The sequence below is a fragment of the Microcaecilia unicolor genome, chromosome 3 (assembly GCF_901765095.1).
Source record: "Microcaecilia unicolor chromosome 3, aMicUni1.1, whole genome shotgun sequence".
Classification (NCBI taxonomy): Eukaryota; Metazoa; Chordata; class Amphibia; order Gymnophiona; family Siphonopidae; genus Microcaecilia; species Microcaecilia unicolor.
The window spans coordinates 33,560,514-33,580,561 of NC_044033.1; the positions used below are offsets into that span (position 1 = coordinate 33,560,514).

The 20,048-nt window shown below is 47.4% G+C and overlaps 1 protein-coding gene across 1 annotated transcript in view; it reads right to left on the reverse strand.

The window, feature by feature from the left end:
• The window catches only part of CALM2 (calmodulin 2), a 77,424-nt gene extending 64,301 nt beyond the window's left edge, over positions 1–13,123 (reverse strand). Inside the window, exon 1 of the mRNA XM_030195821.1 lies at positions 12,881–13,123. Within this exon, the coding sequence (XP_030051681.1) occupies positions 12,881–12,883 (3 nt within the window). The 5' untranslated portion in view covers positions 12,884–13,123. The remainder of the gene's footprint in view (positions 1–12,880) is intronic.
• Positions 13,124–20,048: the final 6,925 nt, after the last annotated feature.

A 20,048-nucleotide genomic window follows, 5' to 3' on the forward strand; every position in this document is an offset into this window, starting at 1 on the left:
GTAATGTCGGGCAAATGAGAGCTTATACGCCCATGTCGCTGCACTGCATATCTCTTGAAGAGTGCTCCAGTTTCAGCCCAAGAGGAATTCGCTCTTGTGGAACGTGCCTTAAAGGCTTCAGGCGGAGGCCAGCCAGACAGCAGATATGCTGAAAAAAAAATAGCTTCTTTGAGCCAACAAGCCAGAGTAGCTTTAGACGCGGGAGACCCTCTGTGAGGACCTAACAAAACAAAAAGGTGACCAGAGGTCCTGAAAGCATTTGACATGCGCAGATATTACATTACAACAAACAGAGCCCTTCGCACATCTAGAAGGTGCAACTGCCCAAAAACTTCTGGAAACTCCTCTTTTAGAAAAGGAAAGCAGGAAAATAGGCTGGTTTAGGTGAAACGCTGAAACCACCTTAGGCAGGAAGGAAGGCACAGTACGTACCATAACGCCGGACTCTTGAGAATTGCAGAAATGGGTCTCGACAGGACAGCGCTTGGAGCTCAGACACCCGTCTCGCTGACGTAATGGCCACCAAAAAGACTGTCTTTAGGGTCACATCCTTCCCCTAAGTGGCTCGAAAGGCGAACACTGAATACTAGCCCCACCAAGCCAAACAAGGGGTCCGCTCGGTAGGCTGGAGCACCCCTCTAAGAAACCGTGCAATGTCTGGATGCGTAGCCAGGGAGAGGCCAGTGACCTTCCACCGAAAACATGCTAAGGCTGCCACTTGAACAAGCAGGGAATTATAGGCCAAGCCTTTGTAAACCATCCTGCAAAAAGTCAAAGTATCAGCGAGACAGAAGCCTGCATGGGTGTAATCGCTTTAGCGGCACACCAAGCCTCAAACTGGCGCCAAATCCGGGCATAGGCAACGGAAGTGGAACGCTTGCGGGCCTGAAGGAGTGGAGATGACCTTGTTGGAATAGCCCTTCTCTCAATTGCCATGCTGTTAAGACCAAAGCGGCAGGCGTCCTCCATGGTTACCGGCCCCTGTGACAACAAGTTCGGTACCAGAGGCAAAGGAAGGGGAGCTTCCACCAGCGGTCCGCATACCACGGCCGCCTGGGCCAATCCGGGGCAATGAGAACCACCTCTCCTTGATGTAGCCGAATCCGCAGGAGTACTCGCCCTATCAAGGGCCAAGGAGGGAACACATAGGAGGCCCTGAGGCCAGGGTTGAGCCAAGGCGTCCAACCCCACCGAGCAAGGATCTCTCTATTTGCTGTAAAAGCACGGCAGACTTGGCATTTGCGCTTGATGCCATAAGATCCGCTACGGGCGTCCCCCATTTCGCACAGATCTGAAGGAACACTTCGTCTGCCAGTTCCCACTCCACTGGGTCGAATTGATGCCTGCTTAGATAAACTGGCTTGCACGTTGCTCTGACCTGCAATGTGAGCTGCTGAGAAACTGCAGATGTAGCTCGGCCCAGCGGCAAATCTGCGCGGCCTATGCTCTGCACCGAGTGCCACCATATCAATGTATGTAGGCCACTGCTGTCGTATTATCTGACAGAACCCTGACAGCCAGAAGCACCTGGAATATCGCTTTCAACTCCAAGCGATTGATGGACCACTGACTCCTCGGATGTCCAGAGACCCTGGGCATGCCTTCCCTGGCAATGTGCTCCCCAGCCCTTCAAGCTGGCATCTGTTACCACCAGACACCAATCGGGGAGCGCTAGTGGCATTCTTCGCCGCAGCATGCTGTCAGAGCCACCACTCCATACTGAGCCGGGCCGCAGGGAGCCACATTGAGTCTGCGCTGGTAATCCTGAGATACTGGAGACCATTGATGAAGCAGGGAACACTGCAGAGGTCTCAGGTGCGCTCTCGCCCATGGCACCACTTCCAAGATGGTCGTAATCAACCCCCAACAGCTGGACTATGTCCCAAGCCCGCGGGCCAGGCATCCTCAGGAGCCAAAATAAGACAAGGCCCGAAACTGGAAATGTTTTCCCAACACCGCAAACTGGAGAAAGCGTTGGTGCGGGGGCCAAATAGGAATGTGCAAGGCTTCTTTCAGGTCCAGACGTGAAAAACTCTCCTGGCTGTACCACCGCAATAACGGAGGGCAGGGTTTCCATGTGAAAATGCCGCACTTAGTGACTTCCTTTAAGTCGAGTATGGGCCGAAAAGACCCTCCTTTTCGCAGCACCACAAAGTAAATGGAGTAACGACCGTAGCCGAGCTTGGTGGGAGGCACAGGGACCACCACCCAGAGGTGCAACAAGCCTTGCAAGGTCTCCTCTACCGCCGCCCGTTTGACAGCAGAGCCGCATTGGGACTCCACAAACGCGTCTCACCGGGGCATTGAATTCTAATCTGTAGCCATCTCTGATCAGGTCCAAAACCCACTGATCTGAGGTAATCTTGACTCATTCCTCGAGAAAGAGGGAAAGACGTCCTCCAACTGCAGGAATCGAGGAGTGGGCTGGCGCACCATCATTGAGAGGGTCGCCCATGAACACCACGCTTTGAGCCGGCCACTGCGGAACGTTTGTCCGAGCGAAAGGAGTTCCTCTGCTGAAAGCAGGCACGTGACCCAGCAGAACGCCCCGGGCGGTACCTTCGAGCTTCACAGAAGCGAGCTCTGGAAGAGGCGGGAACCGCCTGACCGTTGGAAGGCAGTGGCCTATCCTCAGGTAACCGCTGGGGTTTAGCATCCCCCAGGCCCTTGACAATTTTCTACAACTCCTCACCAAATAGAAGACCCTGGAAAGGCAACTTCAACCTTTGCATGTGAGCCGCCCAATGCCGTAGCCATAGAAGGCAGCGAGCGGCTACCACCACAGCCATCTGTTTAGACCAGATCATAAAGGGCGTCAGCCAAAATGACAAGGCCGACCATTTGCGGTGCCACCTCTGCAAAGGGCTCCGCTCCATCTCCGGGCTGTTCCACTGCCTGTTGCAACCAAGCGAGACAGGCTCAAGCAGCATAGCAACTGCACACAGATGCCCGTAAGGCTAGGCCTGAAATCTCAAAGGACCGCTTCATTGCTGATTGCAGACGTCGGTCCTGCATGTCCTTCAGGGTGACCCCTCCCTCTACTGGGAGGGTAGTCCTCTTCGTCACAGCCATGACTAGGGCATCCACTTTAGGCACGGCTAAGCGTGCCAAGCACTCCTCACACAGGGTATAAGTGCCCACTGCCCTGGCAACTTTCAAAGGCCCCTCAGGGTCAGCCCATTGAGCCGAAATAAGCTCTTTGATGGAGTCATGCAAAGGAAAGGCTCGAGCTTCTTAGTACTTGCCATCCTCAGATTACCAGTGGAGGCTTCACCCATCACAGGTCTTCAATAGAGAGGGCCTGCAAGGCATCAGAAATAAGCGCTGGCAGCTCCTCATGGTGGAAAATCCTAACCGCAGTGGGATCATCTGGATCCAGTAGCAACCCTACACCTTCCTCTGGCCTGTCGGACCATGAAGGCCTGCCAGACCCCTCAGAATTCCCACAACCCAACCACGGGGGGGGGGGGGGGGGGGGTGCACGCCACTTTCTGAAGGGGAATTTACCCTTCTGCGCTTGTCTTGTGGCCAACTGTCTGGGGAAAAAATGCCCGACGGTAATCCCGAGCCAGTCTCCACCGGAGGGGAACCAAGTAGCAATGCAGAGTCAGATATCTGCGGCAGAGCTCTTTTTAACATGAACGCTTTAGGTAAACACAGGGGAGAAAGGCTCACCCTGGCCTCCTGGTTCCAATCCGGGGTAAGCAGCTCCTTTGGTAGCCTCCATCCGAGGCTCCCCTCCGGCCTCAGACCCCTCGCACCTGTGAGGGGTTGAGCCATGCGGCGCATCCACGATGGCGCCCGCTGCCAGCTCCACCGAGCGGGAAGAAACCTCGCTCGCCATGCTCAGGCCGGCCCTGACGTCTGAAGAGCACGATTTAGAGCCCCGCTGCGGATTTGCGCTTGCCACAACGTGAACAGCGCTTAACCTCTGGAGCCATCGCCGAAAATGGCAGAAAATTCAAAATGGCGGATTCACGCCAAAAACGTCCCGATCACGGGCCCTCCCCAGAGGAGCTACAACTCTTACCTCACCAGACCGAGTCCTAGAGCTCCGGTCACGCTGCACAGACAGGAAGCCTCAGAATTGCAGCACTAAAAAGCGTGGTTTTTTTTTTTTTTTTTTTTTTTTAACACTGTGAAAAAAAGTTAGAGGCAACAGCTACAGAGGCACTCGATGTTCAGGAGAGTGGGAAAGGCAGGGAAAGGATGAACCAATGTTCCTGCATCCACATAGGGGGTCGGGTAAGGCAGGGAACGGGCAAACCTATGCGCCTTTAAAGTGGGCACCACTAGCCACAACTGGCCAAAGTACAGGAGCCACCCTAGGCAGATTTCTGAAGGAGCTGAATAAGCTGTGACCAACCCTGGAGCTAGCTGGCCAAGAGGCACTATGGTTTTCAGTGCTATCTCCCCCTGCTGGTAGGTGGACACCAACCCATTCGTAATGGATTCATCTGCTTGATGTCAAGTGGAAATAGAAAAGGTACAGAGAAGGGCGAAGAATACGATGAAGGGTTGGGACAACTTCCCTATGAGGAAAGGCTGAAGTAGCTATGGCTCTTCAGCTTGGAGAAGACTGCCGATGGGAGATGAAGGTCTATAAAATAAGTGGAATGGAACAGGTAGATGCGAATCATTTGTTTACTCTTTCCAAAAATACAGGACATGCAATGAAGCTACAAAGTAGTAAGTTTAAAACAAAACTGGAGAACACAACGTATAATTCAACTCTAGAATTCGTTGCCAAAGAATGTGGAAAGGCAGTTAGCAGGGTTTCAAAAAGGGTTGGACAGCATCCTAAAGGAAAAGTCCATAGACCATTATTAAAATGACTTGGGGGGGGGGGGGGGGGGGGGGGGAATCCACTGCTTATTTCTGGGATAAGCTGCCTAAAAAGGATTGAACTTTTTGGGGATCTTGCCAGGTATTTGCAACCTGGATTGGCCACGGTTGGAAACAGGATGCTGGGCTTGATGGACCTTTGGTCTTTCCCAGTATGGCAATACTTATGTATATCCAAGAAGTTAAAAACTCCCCCAGCCAAACCAAAGCTATGATGTAGTACAGTATGTGAAGATGCTGAGCCCGCAGGCAAGAATTCACCTCCAAGATTCAGGATGGGCTTGATAGCCCCTTTTCTTTGGGACCACAAAATAAAGACTGAATACTGGCCTAACTGTGCTCTGCCATTGGCACATGCACCAAGAGCACAAAGTTGCTCAACAGCGAGAGTGACCTCTTGCCACTTCAGAGCGGAGCTAAATGGGGAGGGGGTAGGCAACAAAAAGCATCAGGAACTGAAAACTCCCAAGAAGTATTCCCGTCTGCACCTCAAGGAAACACTGATCCAAGGTGATGCAGGCCTACTTGTCCTGAAGATAGCTGCCCCCCACTGGAACCACCAAGAAGCCTGGGACACCCTCATTGGGCAAATCAGGCGGCAGCAGCTGTTGCTCCCTCAGAGTAGCTGGCAGCACCGACTTGCACAGTGAAAGGAACCCTTCCTGAAGAGTTTGCTCCAACACCCTCCCTCACAGGGGCACATTGTATGTATTAGAACCACCCACCCTTTTGGAGCCCTCAGGAGCCAGTGTGCTGCATCACTTCTGAAAGATGCACCTTCCCCATATACTTTACCAACCTGGAGTCCTCACCAAGAGTAAGCACCCTCTAAAGCGTTAACTGGCTCAACTTCTTGGAGGCTGCATCTGCCTCCCAGTGGCAGAGCCACAGACACTGGAACCCCACCACAGCAGCCACTGAGTAGGAAGCATGGTAGACCAGATCACTGTGGTACCTTGAGGGCAGAACCAGGAATGTCACCTTTGTGACCACCACCAGAGCATCCACCTTCTCCAGAGCAAAGGTATAAAGGTAGTACAGAACCCTGATGCCTCGAGGGCCATCTGGAACTTCCCACTATCATGCAGACAAATACTTTGTGCAAAGCAAATGCTTGGGGGGAGGGCAGCAAGCACTGGCAGCAAGGGGTCCCCTTTCATGGCATCTGCATCATGGAGAAGTACAATCAGATGAGATCACACTTCTGGCTCCAGAGGCAGGAGCCTCTCCACCTCAGAATCCAGAGGGTCTCTGATCGCCCCCCCCCCCCCCCAGATCTGGAAGTGCTGGTGTCTTCAGGACCACAGAAGCACACCTTCCACCCTGCAGCTGCCCCCCCCCCCCCCTTGTGAGGCCCCAGTCTGCCAAAAGGGCCTGCTTGACCATCTGAACCAAAAAGACAAAAACCACCTGTGCACCCCAATTAGGCCCAAAGGTGGGTAGGGGACAAAAGCCCCTCTACCTGGAGGTATAAGGAACAGGTTTCTGCTACATTAAAAGATGCAGGAGAAAGCTGTGAAGACAGAATGGCTACAATTCCTGCCAGAGATATTGGGATCTCATGTCCGAATGCCTTATGAGAGGGAGCAGCAGAGACTGATTTAACCACACTCCCTCCTAAGGCCATTTCCAAAGTCAGAAGAGGCCCATCACAATTTGGGCACACTGAACAGGCAGCTATACTCTGCTACCAGCCCTTGCACGATCTGCATGTTTGCCTGCTGGCATTTTCAACAGTGTGGGAGGGTTACAGAACTTTGGGGGATTCCCTTCAGCCTGAAGTGCTGGGCAGTCCCAATGCTTCTCAGATGCTAATTGGAGAAATTCCTCACTCCCAAGTAAAGGGATTTGCTTAAAGTTCTGCAATTATTTTTTTTTTTGACAGTTAAAGCTGCAGTAGCAGCAAAAAAAAAAAAAAAAAAAAGTTATATTCCCTATAGAAGGATCAACAAGTTAAGAAAAGAAACCTGGGGGAATCCACCCCATAGGGTGCAGGTAAAGTGGGGATAGAGGGATGGGGACAGACTGAAGCCACAATCAGCAGCATCAAGTGCTAACTGGGAGCTGTGGAACCAAACTCTATGCTCAACCCCACTATGCAGCTGTGATCAGCAGAGTGGGGAGCTAGGCCAAAGAAAAATATTGGAGTCTTCCAGGGGGCACAACATCTTGTGTCATTGATTTCTCTACCTTCAACTGCTGGTAGAAAGGGATAACTACCTATTCATTCAGAACAGTGGAGCCAATCCTGAGACAAACATGTCAAAGGTGAGCTGGTTTAATGCATCTAGGTTCAGAAAGCGATGAACACCTCATGAGAAGCTCCCGAGTCAGAGGACAGGATAGGAGGCAATGCTCTGTTGTAGATTAGGAATTAGACAAAGCAGAGGGGAGTGTTAAATGGCCATTTTTCTCGATGGATGAGGGTCAATAGTGGAGTAATGCTGGGATCTGTACTGGAAAGCAAAAGCGAGGTGATTAAAAGTTGTTAAACATGCATACTGAAAAATTCCAGAATTATGACTGGTTAGTCATCAAATGACTAATGTGGACAAATGCAAAATGATGCATATTGGGAACTACAGAATTCTAGTTACCTGATAGGTGCTGACTCAGCACCCAAAAAAGATCTGTCATTGTGGACAATATGCTGAAATTTTCTGCCCAGCGTGGTGACCAAAAAAGCAAACAGGATGCTAGGAATTATTAGGAAAGGAATGGTAAAATTATGCTTTTATTGCCTCAGGTACTTCAGCACTAAGGTCGCAAAGAATCTAGATTAGATTTAAATACCTGCAGAATAGCAAAGTCTTGATTTCTAAGCAGCAGTTGAGAAAATGTGTATATGCCAAGCCTCATTCAAGGGTTCCAATAAATTCTCTGTGCAATGCTTTGCTTTGGCATCATCAGAAACTGGGTGCTCCTGTGGGAACCCTACTACTAATTTCTAAAGCGCTACTAGACGTATGCAGCGCTGTACACTTGAACATGAAGAGACAATCCCTGCTCAACAGAGCTTATAATCTAATTAGGCCAAACAGGACAAACAAGAGAAGGGAATATTAAAGTGAGGATGATAAAATAATCAGCGACTTCCCATTCCTGCAGGATTCCTGTGGACCCAGTCATACTTGCAGGTTTCCTGCAATTGTATATCCAAAGTGCTTCCAGGTGCTGCAGGGCAACTCCTGATCTCAGAAGCAGGGAAGAAGGGGAGGGACAGAGACAGGGACCCACACTTCTGCAGGTTAAGGTCCCTGTGGGGTGATAACCAGGCTCAATCCCAACAGACACCCTTGGATGCTAACTTGGGGGGGGGGGGGGGGGGCACTCCAGAGCTCAAGCCCCAGTTAATGACCAAGGCTGTTATACTTGATCACAGCATGCAGTAGAAGCCTGGGCTCTGGGGAGCTAGGCCTAGGACCAGCACCAGCGAAACATCTGCTGGCAATGCTCAAGAGTTCCATAAATAAATCCAAGTGAAGTCACTAGAAGACTGTTCTCTACTGCCATCTACTGGTAGGAAAGAGGAGACCCGGTAATCTCACTTGTTCAGACTGGTGTGGCTTGTCTAAGGAATGGCTACCATTCTTGTCAAAAAAAGGCCACCCCCTAAAAGCTGGACTTCTGAAATGGCAAGCGCTCCAGGGGGTTTCTAAGACAACACTCCCCTCATATGCAGGGCAACAGATGTTGATAGCTGTAGGATCCCCTGGTAGACTGAAGGCCAGAACTTGCCAGTTGCTATAAATAGAACCAACCCCCCCCCCCCCCCCCCAACTACTTCAAGGAAAGAGGCAAAACAAGAAGTATTCCCTAAGAATTTGAAACCACCATACAAACCTTTTGATAAAAAAATGCAACCCAATATGAGGATTCTGCAGATGGGGTGGAGGACTGGGTTATGCCTGCTGGTGGAAGCTCATGGGAACCTTGCCAGGCAGCCATACTGTGCTGATGCCTATAGGCCAATGCTTTGGGGCTGTGGAGAGGTAAGATGACCACTGATCTCAACCAGGTGAGGACAGCCACTGGGCTACAGGCTATATACTGGGAGTACAGCCCATCATCCCTGCTGCATTAGTCCAACCCATACTAGTTGCTGGAGTTAGAGCAACACTGATAGGTGTTTGCTGTTCTATTTTTGACTATGACGTTCCTTTCTGATCTTGTTTTTAGAATTGTAAGCCACCTAGACCCACCTTTTGCCTTTTGGTATGTTATCAATTACTCAAACATTTTAAGTCGCACCACTTCTCAAACCAGTGCTATTTACAGGTAGGGGGATACAGTCCGGATCAATGGTCTATATCAGTTTGAGAACTGCTGTTATGCTATACAAAATGCCACACTGCCATGATCTCTGAAGAACAAGTTTGTCAGTGCTTTGCTGTTCCTCTGTTCTGAGTTATACTTGTTAGCTACAATAGACTGCTGCATGTATGCAAGTATGACTGGGTCCACAGGAATCCTGCACAAATGGGAGAAGTTGTTCTGGGGTTCCCACAGGAGTACTCCATTTCTGGTGATGCCAAAACAAGTTGATAAAGGAAACTGCCAAGACAAGCTAACACAATGGGAAGGGATTCAGGAACTGGACAATCAGAAGTTTAGAACCCAAGCTTGATAATCCAGAAATGAGATAGTGGAGTAGTCTTAATGGTTAGACCAGTGGGCTGAGAACCAGTGAGTTTCACTATAGCTCCTCCTGATTTGGGCCAGTCACTTAACCCTCCAGTGCTTCAGGTACAAAATTTTAAGATAGTCTCACAAGAACGCAGCTTCCTTAAGAAAAAAAAAAAAAAAAAAAAAAAAAAAAAGGATGCCAAATCTAATGGGTGTCAGAAAAAGGAATCCTTATACTAGATAAATAATCAGCCATCATTGTGTCCTTGTAATATTTATTAATTTAAAATATAATTGGTAAGACACATTAACCCCTTCCATCTTTAAAGCACAAACAAAATAAGGAAGCTGTGTATGTTCATCAGAAGCCTTAAAAATAGAACCAGATGTTTTGGTATAGAGTCTTCTGGAAGTTCAGCCTCTAGTAACATACACTTGACTAACTGAACAATAAAGATTGTATAATTAAAGTAAAAGTGCAATGATCACTATGTTGGCCTCTGTTCTACAACTAAACCCTGTAAATAGGCTGATCACAAAGGCAGAGCTGGTGGGGGGAGGCAGGGCTAGTGCTGGGCAAGACTTCTATGGTCTGCGCCCTGAAAATGGCAAACACAAATCAAGGTAAGGTATACACAAAAAGTAGCACATATGAGTTTCTTGTTGGAAGACTGGATGGACCATGCAGGTCTTTTTCTGCTGTCATCTACTATGTTACAACTGGAGGTAAGCTAAAAAACAACAGTTGTAAGCTTTGAAAGAACTAAATAATGGTACATATTTTAGATGTAACAATTTTGCCCACAATTAATTTTCTAATTCTAATAGAGACTTTGCAGTTGTCTACAGTAGAAGGCAGCACAATATAATGAACATACCATTATAGACATTTGGCCAGCAAGCGCAAGTGGAGTTAAGGTAATATTTATCCATTTTTTTTAGATTACAAAATTAAACATTTGCCCAGCAAGCACAAGTTCAGTTATTTGTCCATTTATTTTTAAAATACAAAACCAGTTCTAACAAACATGGAACTCAAGGCCTAGTAACGAGGCAGTTCAAACAGTATTGTATGTATTTTTCCAGATTAAGATGTTGTAAGAAATCTAAACTACAATATATTGTAGTAGTAAGGCCACTGATTATCTTAACCTGATGTTTCAAGATGCCTTGATTACCAGGTACAATAGCACAGCAATAAGCTAGCTCAGCAAAGTGTGTTCAATCTTGTCTCCCAACTCCTTGTTACCTAGGACTAGTAGTCAACTTCACCCTGCACTGCCTGTGTTAGAACTCTTACTAAGATACTTTTAAGTATACACTTTAATACACCTTGTCTATAGAAAATAAGAGCAGATCTTATTTACCTTTCCAAGACAGGTACTGCTAGCAGTCTAGTGTAGCAGATCATGAGTTAAGCATCTCATCTGCAAACAACCCTTTCCTACAACACCTATTTACAGTACTAACTAGAGTGAGAGAACTCTCTTATGGCCAGCCCCTCTCTCTTCAGTTAAGAATTAACTGGGAATTAAAACAGATGTTTGTATGGCATTCATTACAATGAGTGATATATCCAGATATATCTTGTAGGACTATACAACAATCTTAACTTGCTGCTAGAGATTTTACTCTGGCCCTTTTAATGATGTAGTATCAAGCTGTGAATTAAGATAATCTCTCTTTTACAAAGTAATAGATGTTGAATAAAAGTAAAGCCCCAGACGAGGACAGTGCATCTACACTTCCTTGTGCAGTAGATCAGCACTGTGACCGTGTCCTGTACTGCACTCCCGGGAAGACAACCACACCGGGTCACCTGAGGAACAGGCAGATGGATAGATATAGAGAGCACAAGTCTCATACAGAAGTAGGCCATAGCCAACTTACTCATGGAGCCACATTCAGGAGAAAGCCAGAGAGAAACTCAAATTTTAAGGACTAAAAACCGTTAAGTGGACCGAGTATTATTGTCAAGGAAGCTTCCTCTAGCACAACGCAAGTACTACCGAGTTTGAGAAATATACATCGTTTCAGGTTAATCCATTAGCCATATTGCCCCCCCCCCCCCCCCCACCGGGAGCAAGCTTTCATTAACACAGTTAGAATATCAATGAAATGCTTTGATGTCCCCATGCATACCCCCACCCTATCAGACTGTCAAAGTAATGCTTGGATGTTTCACATATATACACTATCTGCTACCACATTTGCTTATTTCTGATCTGATGAAGGGCAACCTTCGAAAGCTAATCAAATGTATTATGTCCAATAAAAAAAAAAAGGTCTCATCTTATTTTCGTTTGATATTGATTAACATACTACAAAAACGTGTAATAAAGTTCAAACGCATGATAAAACACAAAACTTTTCAGGGAGGAATCAAAATATTTTAGATATCAATACCACAACATATATAAAAACAGAAATACTCCACAATCTAGTCAGACTACAAGATTTAAAAAAAAATAATAATAATCTTCACAATTCCAAGAGGCACCACACATGGAGGCTACAATTTAAGCGAGCCCAGCGCCCTGATCATCATCAGCCCCAGAGAAGAAGTATCTAAAAGCCGACGAGCACGAACAGCAACAGCCTCAGATCAGGCCAGAATCTCCACTCGCTCTCTTTTATTATGAGGGTTTTGTTTTTAATTCCGGGGATTGGGGGGGGGGGGAGGGGGGTTGTCTTCATTCTCCCCCTACTTCTTTACAAAATCCCCAAAGCCAAGAGCCACCAAAAAAAAAAAAAAACGCATCACAAACCATCTACAGGTTGATCAGCAATGAGGTTTATTCGCTCCCTAAATTTTTTTTTTTTTTTTGGGGGGGGGGGGGGGGGGGAAACGTGCAACAACGATTGACAAGAAAACGCCTGTTAGGTTAAGTATTGAAAGGCTACAACGAGACAGATGCTGCAGATAGGATTTCCCTCCCTCTCTAAACACCTTCAGCAAGTTACAGCACCTCCCTCTCTATAAACACTATATATAGCACATAAAACACCTTCACTAAGTTAAAACAGCTCCTTTGATCACCATTTAAAAACAACCCCCCAATCCCACACTGGATCTATACCTACACCATGAAAACAACTTGTTCTGGAAGAAGTCGAATCTTACTATACACAACCGTTACAAAACGCACCCCCCCCCCCCCCCCCCAATTCTTAACTCACAACTAGCCACCAGATTTAGTTACACGTCTTTGGTGAAAGAAAGAAAAAAAAAATAGCTATTTAAGAGAGAAAGGAGGAACGAGTTTATCATAGCCGTACCACCTACTCTTTTGACAGCTTGTACTATTAGATGCAAAAAGCTCCTCTTTCTGTAAACATTTAGAAGTTACGATAACGACAAACCTCTAATAAATACATTATGATTAATTCCTACACAAAACAAACTCACCATTGTGTAAGACGAACAGAGAGAAAAAAAATACGCTTTCCACCAGGGCACAACCTCACAGCTCGCAGACTAGAGTCGAACTAGTTCCTCCAACGTTGCTACCGCTCCTCATAAACACCTCCCCTCTATAACTGAATCCGTCCGCCAACAGCAGGTTCTACTTCTTAGCACTTTCCCCTTTACTTCCCTTAAGCCCGCCTTTTCCACCGCTCAACGGGTCTCGACTGACGAGTGGAGAATCATCATAATACCGAAGCCAGAGCAAAATATCTTTTCAGCTTTTTTATCGGTGCCTCGCGTTGCCTACGTTATTGTGGGTTTTCCTTTTTAAGTTTCGTGAAAAAAATGAATATAGCGCGAGCCGCGACTAGATCGCGTGAACTATTTTATTGCGCGGATTTGGGGGGGGGGGGGGGGGGGGGGAAAACGAACTACATTTGATAAGCGAGGGAGGCTCTGATTGGTTGGTTTCTACCTGCAATGCGTCATTTGGCCTTGCATTGTGGGTTTGGAGTGCCGGTGCAGAGAGTGGCTTGCGGCAGGGTGGACGGGGCTTTGCTTAAGGGCGGGGCAAAGGGAATAATGTAGTGCTAGGAGGCGAAACGAGTACACGATAGTTGACTCGCTGGTATTAATTTTGTTGGCACGCCTAGTTCATGTTACTTTGGTATGGGTTACAGAAAGGAGCAAAAAAAGTAACTTGTGTTTGTTTGGTAAGGCAACAGTATATCAGTGGTTGGTATTTTCTGTTTAGAATGGTGGTCTCAAATTCTATTTATGTATTAGGATTTATTTTACAGCCTTTGGGGTCCTTTTATTAAGTTGTGCTAAAAAGTGGCAGATGCTGCTGTGGCAGTACATGGCTGCCTGCTGTCTTTGCTTTTAGTGTGACACTAAAATTGCTGCTTTTTTTTTTTAATGAGCATGTGCTACTTTCCCCATTAGTGCATGGTTGTTACCACCAGGAGCCCTTACTAGGGCTTCCGAGCTAATCGGATAGCATGCAGTTAGTGCCCATGCTACCTGGTTAGTACAGAGATGCCTCCCGTGGCCAGTGGTGTGCTGGTAAATGTTTAACAACAGACTCCCTGGTCCACCTCTGTGCCCCCTCCCCCCCCAAATTGCAGAGCTGGCTATAGCCGGGGAGAGAGCCTGGGGGGGGGGGGGGGAGGGGCAATACATTACTCCAGGGGAAAAAAAATTAAATGATCCCAGGTTCCAATCTAATTCATGTTTAATGTGGTATAAAATGCCATAAATATAAACTTTTAATGTTGAGCACCTGATTCTCAAAGTGGACATATTCCAAACACTATAATGAAAATACAATGATTTTTTTTCAACTTTTGTTGTTTGGTGACTTTGTTTTTCTGATCATGCTGGCCCAGTATCCGATTCTGCTGCTATCTGTCCTCTTAACTCCATTTTCAGGGCTTCCTTTCCATTTATTTCTTTACTTTCCGCCTTTCTTCTTCATTTCTTGCCCTACATCCGTAAATAAAAGCTGGGTCCTCCGCAGACTTGACTGTCCAGTGGATCCAGCTTCTGCCTATTTTCTTCATCCATGTGTTTTTCTCCTCTCATCTTCTTCCTCACTCCCCTCCATCCATGTCCAGCATTTCTTCTCTCTCCCTGTCCCTTCCCTTTCCTCCACCCATGTCCAGCAACCCTCCTCTCTCCCCTGCCCTCCCTCCATCCACCCACCCACCCATGTCCAGCAACTCTCCTCTCCTCTCCCCTCCATCCATCCACCCATGTCAGCAATTCTCTTCTCTCCCCTGCCCCCCTTCAGCCACCCATACCCAGCGATTCTCATCGCTCCCCTGCCCTCCTCCAGCCACCCATACACCCTACAATTCCCTTCTCTCCCCTGCACCCCCCAGCAGCACCTCTCTGCTCTCTTCCCCCCTCACACCTCCTTGCCTCTTGCCCGTCACCGTCTTCTCCGTTTATTTTTTTTTTTTAAGCAGTGTTAACACGTCAGCAGGAACAGGCTGCTTCAGCCAATCCCAGGGGCCTTCCTTCAGCGTGTTCCGCCCCCGAGGGCTGAAGGAAGGCCCCTGGAATTGGCTGAAGCAGCCTGTTCCTGCTGATGTGTTAATTATTTTTTTTAAGCAGAGTTAAGCGTCGGTTTGCACTTCACGCGAGCGGCACGACGAAGCTGAAGAAGAGAGGTTGGGGGGAGGAGAAGCAAGCGCTGTGTGTGCCAAAGATGCCCGAAGCCACAGGGGACGCCGTCGACACTGCAGGTGGGGACCAGAGCCCCAATTTTGGGAGCCGGTTGTTAAAGTAGCTACTTTAACAACCGGCTCCCAAAATTCTGAAAAAAATAACAACCGGCTCTCACGAGCCGGTGCAAGCCGGCTCCAGCACACCACTGCCCGTGACCAAAAAATATTTACTGTAGGAGTAGTATGTGCTGATGGCCAAACTACTGGGGGACACCTCAGCATGTTCTTCAGTAGTGACCTTTTACTGTGCAGTAGGCCTACCGTGCCTTAGTAAAAGGGCTCCTTGTTGAAGAAATTCACTGCGTGTGATGTGTAGCAAGAATAACCTGGATATAGATGATATGCAATTAAAGCTGTTAAAAATAAACAAACCACACATTTAGGGCTCCTTTTACAGAGCTGCACTACAGCCCGCTGAGGTCTTATTTTACAAAGCCACACTAGCAATTCCCGTGCGGCAAATGAGAGGAAGTCCATAGGAATTGAAAGGGCTTTCTCTCATTTGAAACTCTGGGAATCGGTAGCACAGCTTTGTAAAAGAGGCCCCTAAACACAAAGAAGCCCATTCCATTCCCATGGGCTTCTTCTACTACTACTACTTATCATTTCTATAGCGCATGCCACTAATGGTGGTGTAACTTTGTAAAAGGAGCCCTTAATTAGCAGAAATGCCAAGGGTGGCCTAACCTAAAGAAGGAGATATATCACTAATGAGTGAGGTTAAAGACTAGTGTGTGAGGTTTTTCTCATGCGTGCTAGCCTTGGCTAACACCAGTTCCAACAGATGTAGGACTCCAAAAACTGACATCTTCAGCTCAATCAGTGGCGTACCAAGGGGGGTGGGGGCGGTCCGCCCCGGGTGCACGCCGCTGGGGGGTGCCGCGGCGCGTGCCTGTCGCCTGCGAGTTTGAATTGCTATGCTAAATTCTGTCGTTCGCTGCAGCTCCCTCCCTCTGCCCCGGAACAGGTTACTTCCTGTTCCGGGGCAGAGGGAGGGAGCTGCAGCGAACGAGAGAATTTAGCGTAGCGATTCGAACTCGCAGCCGACGGGCGCGCACTGCGGCACCCCCCCCCCCCCAGCAGCGTGCACCCGGGGGGGGGGGTGCATCGGTGATCCGCCCCGGGTGTCGTCGAGGCTAGGAACGCCACTGAGCTCAATAAATAGAAAATGATATTTTTTTGTGTAATCATTTTTAAAATTGTGGTAGTTCTAGTCTCTGGTTTCTGCTTTCCTCTTTTTTTTAAACTCTTGTTGGGAACTCTGTCCATTTGGCATGTATTTTCTTTCAATTGCTTCAAGGGGCATTTTTAGCACTTCATTTAAATATCTTTTAAATGTATCATGCGGGTTAAGCCCAAGGAGTTTGGGGAAATTTAACAGACGTAAATTTAATCTTCTATTAAAATTTTAAATCTGTTCAACTCTCCTTCGAATGTCAGTATTATCTTTCACCACAGCTTGTTTAAATTCTTGTAGACAATCTACATTCTTTTGGATACTTGAAACTTTTTCAGCTATGTCTTCTTCAATCAAGTCCACTTTTGAATTTAACTCTTGAAATTTGTTATTAAAAGTACTGACTTCACCTGATGTTTGCTGGAGAGTTACATCCATTTTATTCAGCTTTATCCAAATCATTTCGAGGTTTATCTCCTGCATTTTCTCTGAGGCTCCTGCCTCAGCTCTCGGCATCTTCCGCGGTGATACAAGACCCTCACTGGGAGCCTCACCCAAAACACTTCCGGTAGGCTGCTGCTCTCCTACTGGAATCGCTGGCAACGCCGGGCATGGAGGTTTCGCTATCAAAGGTGGAGAGAGAGAGATATTTCTTCTCCCAGCAAGGCCTCCGCTTCCCCAGATAGCCCCGCAATGGGATCCGTATCCCTAGGTATTTGGGAGACTGGCATCAAGAAGCGTTTGAGGCCCAATTGGATCGGAGAGGAAGTCGAGGTAGGTGGGGGCACTAGCCTTGTCGACCCCTTTCGCTTGGTATGGGGCATTTTAAACAAGGAAATTCTTATCTCCAAAGTCGGTTTTCGGAGGTGCTTCTCAGCGCGTCCTGTTACGCTGCCATCTTAGTTCGCCCCGTCCAGACAAGACCCTCCTTTTTTTTTTTTTTTTTTTTTTAATAGTAGCTGAAAACAAAGTCAGTCTTTTTATTTTTTTTAAGTGAGGAAGGCTTAAAGACTCACTCAGCACAAACAGACTGGGAGGCAGGGGACCACGGGGTGAGGCAGGGACCCAGGCTACCAGGTATGCTCCCTAAGGCTGGCACCATCTGACAACTCTGCCCCGGGGGGGGGGGGGAGGAGGAAGAGAGATGAAGAGATGCTGGTCCCAAGTGGGACAAGTGGCAACAGACACACAAGAGGTACAAAGGACAAAGAGGGGCAATGTTAGACGCAGTTGGTGGGGGGGGGGGGAGTAAGGTGGGTGTCTGGGTGATGAGGTCATTTATTATCTAGTGTGGGCCAAGCCAAACAGAGCACGAGCACATGAGTAAGCAGGCAGGGAAGGATGGGCAGGGGGCACTCCCCCTCACCCCACCCCTGTTTCCCCCCACAAAAGCTACACAAGAGGTACAAAGACAAAGAGGGGCAATGTTAGACGCAGTGGGGTGGGGGAAGTAAGGTGGGTGTCTGGGTGATGAGGTCTTCTATGATCTAGTGTTGGCCAAGCCAAACAGAGCACGAGCACATGGGTAAGCAGGCAGGGAGGGATGGACAGGGGGCACTCCCCCCCCCCACCCCACCCCTGTTTCCCCCCACAAAAGCTACACAAGAGGTACAAAGACAAAGAGGGGCAATGTTAGACGCAGTGGGGTGGGGGAAGTAAGGTGGGTGTCTGGGTGATGAGGTCTTCTATGATCTAGTGTTGGCCAAGCCAAACAGAGCACGAGCACATGGGTAAGCAGGCAGGGAGGGATGGTGATTAACATTTGCGGATTTTTTATTCTACATTAACACACTTATAGTTTGTTGCTACCTCCTCTAGTTATTCACGTTCCGCGCTTTCACATATCAAATGAACTAGAACGTTTTCTCTGCACAGCCTGGAAGCCATACTCATTAACTGAAGGTGACTAGGAGAGAAATGGTGTAAAGAGATCCCAAGGGAGAGAGAAAGTGAATGGGTTTGGATGAGGTTTCCTGGGAGTATAAAAAGCACGTGCATGGGGAGATTTTCTGCATTTGATACACCCTTTACGCTTGATTTATTCCCTGAAGAAATCTGACAGTATAACTGCTATGTATTCAAAAACTCATTGGCTTCCTATTCATGCTAGAGTGCTCTTTAAATTCTCCTGTATGACATATAAAGTCATTTATAGCCTTGTTCCCCAACACCTATTGAATCATTTTGTATTTTGAATGTCAATCACAGTTTCAAAGTTTATTAATCTTTTTGCTTTTCCGCTGTTAAAAGGCAAAAAAAAAGAGGCTTAAATTGCTAGATAGCTTGCCTTCTTTTCAGGTCACTAGACTAAATAGAGAAGGTTTTACATTTCTTATTTAATGCAACAGACTACAGGCATTTTAGAGGTCTAGTTAAAACTTGTTTTAAATTTCGAAGAATGTTGACAACTGTGTCTTTCTTGGATATATTTTGTTATTTGGATAATGTATTGTCATCGCTGACTAGGTTTGTATTTTCCTGGTAATGTCCAGTTGATCTTATTGTAATCTGCGTAGAACCACAAGGCCAACGGTGGACTATAAGAAAAAATAAAAAAAAGATGGGGGTATGATATGTTAAGTTCTGTCTAGTCTTGCTTTGATCTATATTGTTCCTTAACTCCGTGTTTATACATTGCAGTGGCGTAGCTACAGGTGGGCCATTCTTGGCTCAGGCCCACCCAGCAGCGGCATCCCACATCAACATCTCTCCTTCTCCACGGCGTACCGGCATCTGCCTTCCCGTCACTGAACCCTGTCCCTCCCTGGTGTATCTTACAGGCGTCCCTTTCGCCTGCAGTGATTCAATTATTGCTGCCTGCACCCGGCCCTGCAGGCTTCCATCAGCCGGGTCCCGCCAGACAGGAAATTATGAAAGCGAGGTTGAGACCCGGCCGATAGAAGTCTACAGGGCCGGCGCAGGCAGCAATAATTGAATCACGGGGGGTCAGGGGGCTGTGAAGTGCTGTGGAAGGGCCCATCTAAGTTAGCTCTGAGACCATCTGAAATGCTGGGTCTGACTACGCCACTGATACATTGTAAGCTAGCAGCCTCTGTTTTGTTATCATCAGCTAAAGTTTAAGTTCATGTTCTGTTGGATGGCATTGAATTTGTTTAGATTGATGTGGCAGATTTGTAGAGAACTGTTCAATGTGTTCTCTGGGTTGTTTTGGGGTTTTTTTTGCACTTTATAATATTGTCCCTGTGACTAGAAGGTTGCTGGGTTGTATAGAGAGAGGTGTGACCAGCAGAAGAAAGGAGGTGTTGATGCCCCTGTGTAAGTCGTTGGTGAGGCCCCACCTGGACTATTGTGTTCAGTTTTGGAGGCCGTATCTTGCTAAGGATGTAAAAAGAATTGAAGCAGTGCAAAGAAAAGCTACGAGAATGATATGGGATTTGCGTTACAAGACGTATGAGGAGAGACTTGCTGACCTGAACATGTATACCCTGGAGGAAAGGAGAAACAGGGGTGATATGATACGTTCAAATATTTGAAAGGTATTAATCCGCAAACGAACCTTTTCCGGAGATTGGAAGGCAGTAGAACGAGAGGACATGAAATGAGATTGAAGGGGGGCAGACTCAAGAAAAATGTCAGGAAGTATTTTTTCACAGAGAAAGTGGTGGATGCTTGGAATGCCCTCCCGCGGGAGGTGGTGGAGATGAAAACGGTAACGGAATTCAAACATGCATGGGATAAACATAAAGGAATCCTGTTCGGAAGGAAGGGATGGCAGAGGCGGGGCTGGTGGTTGGGAGGC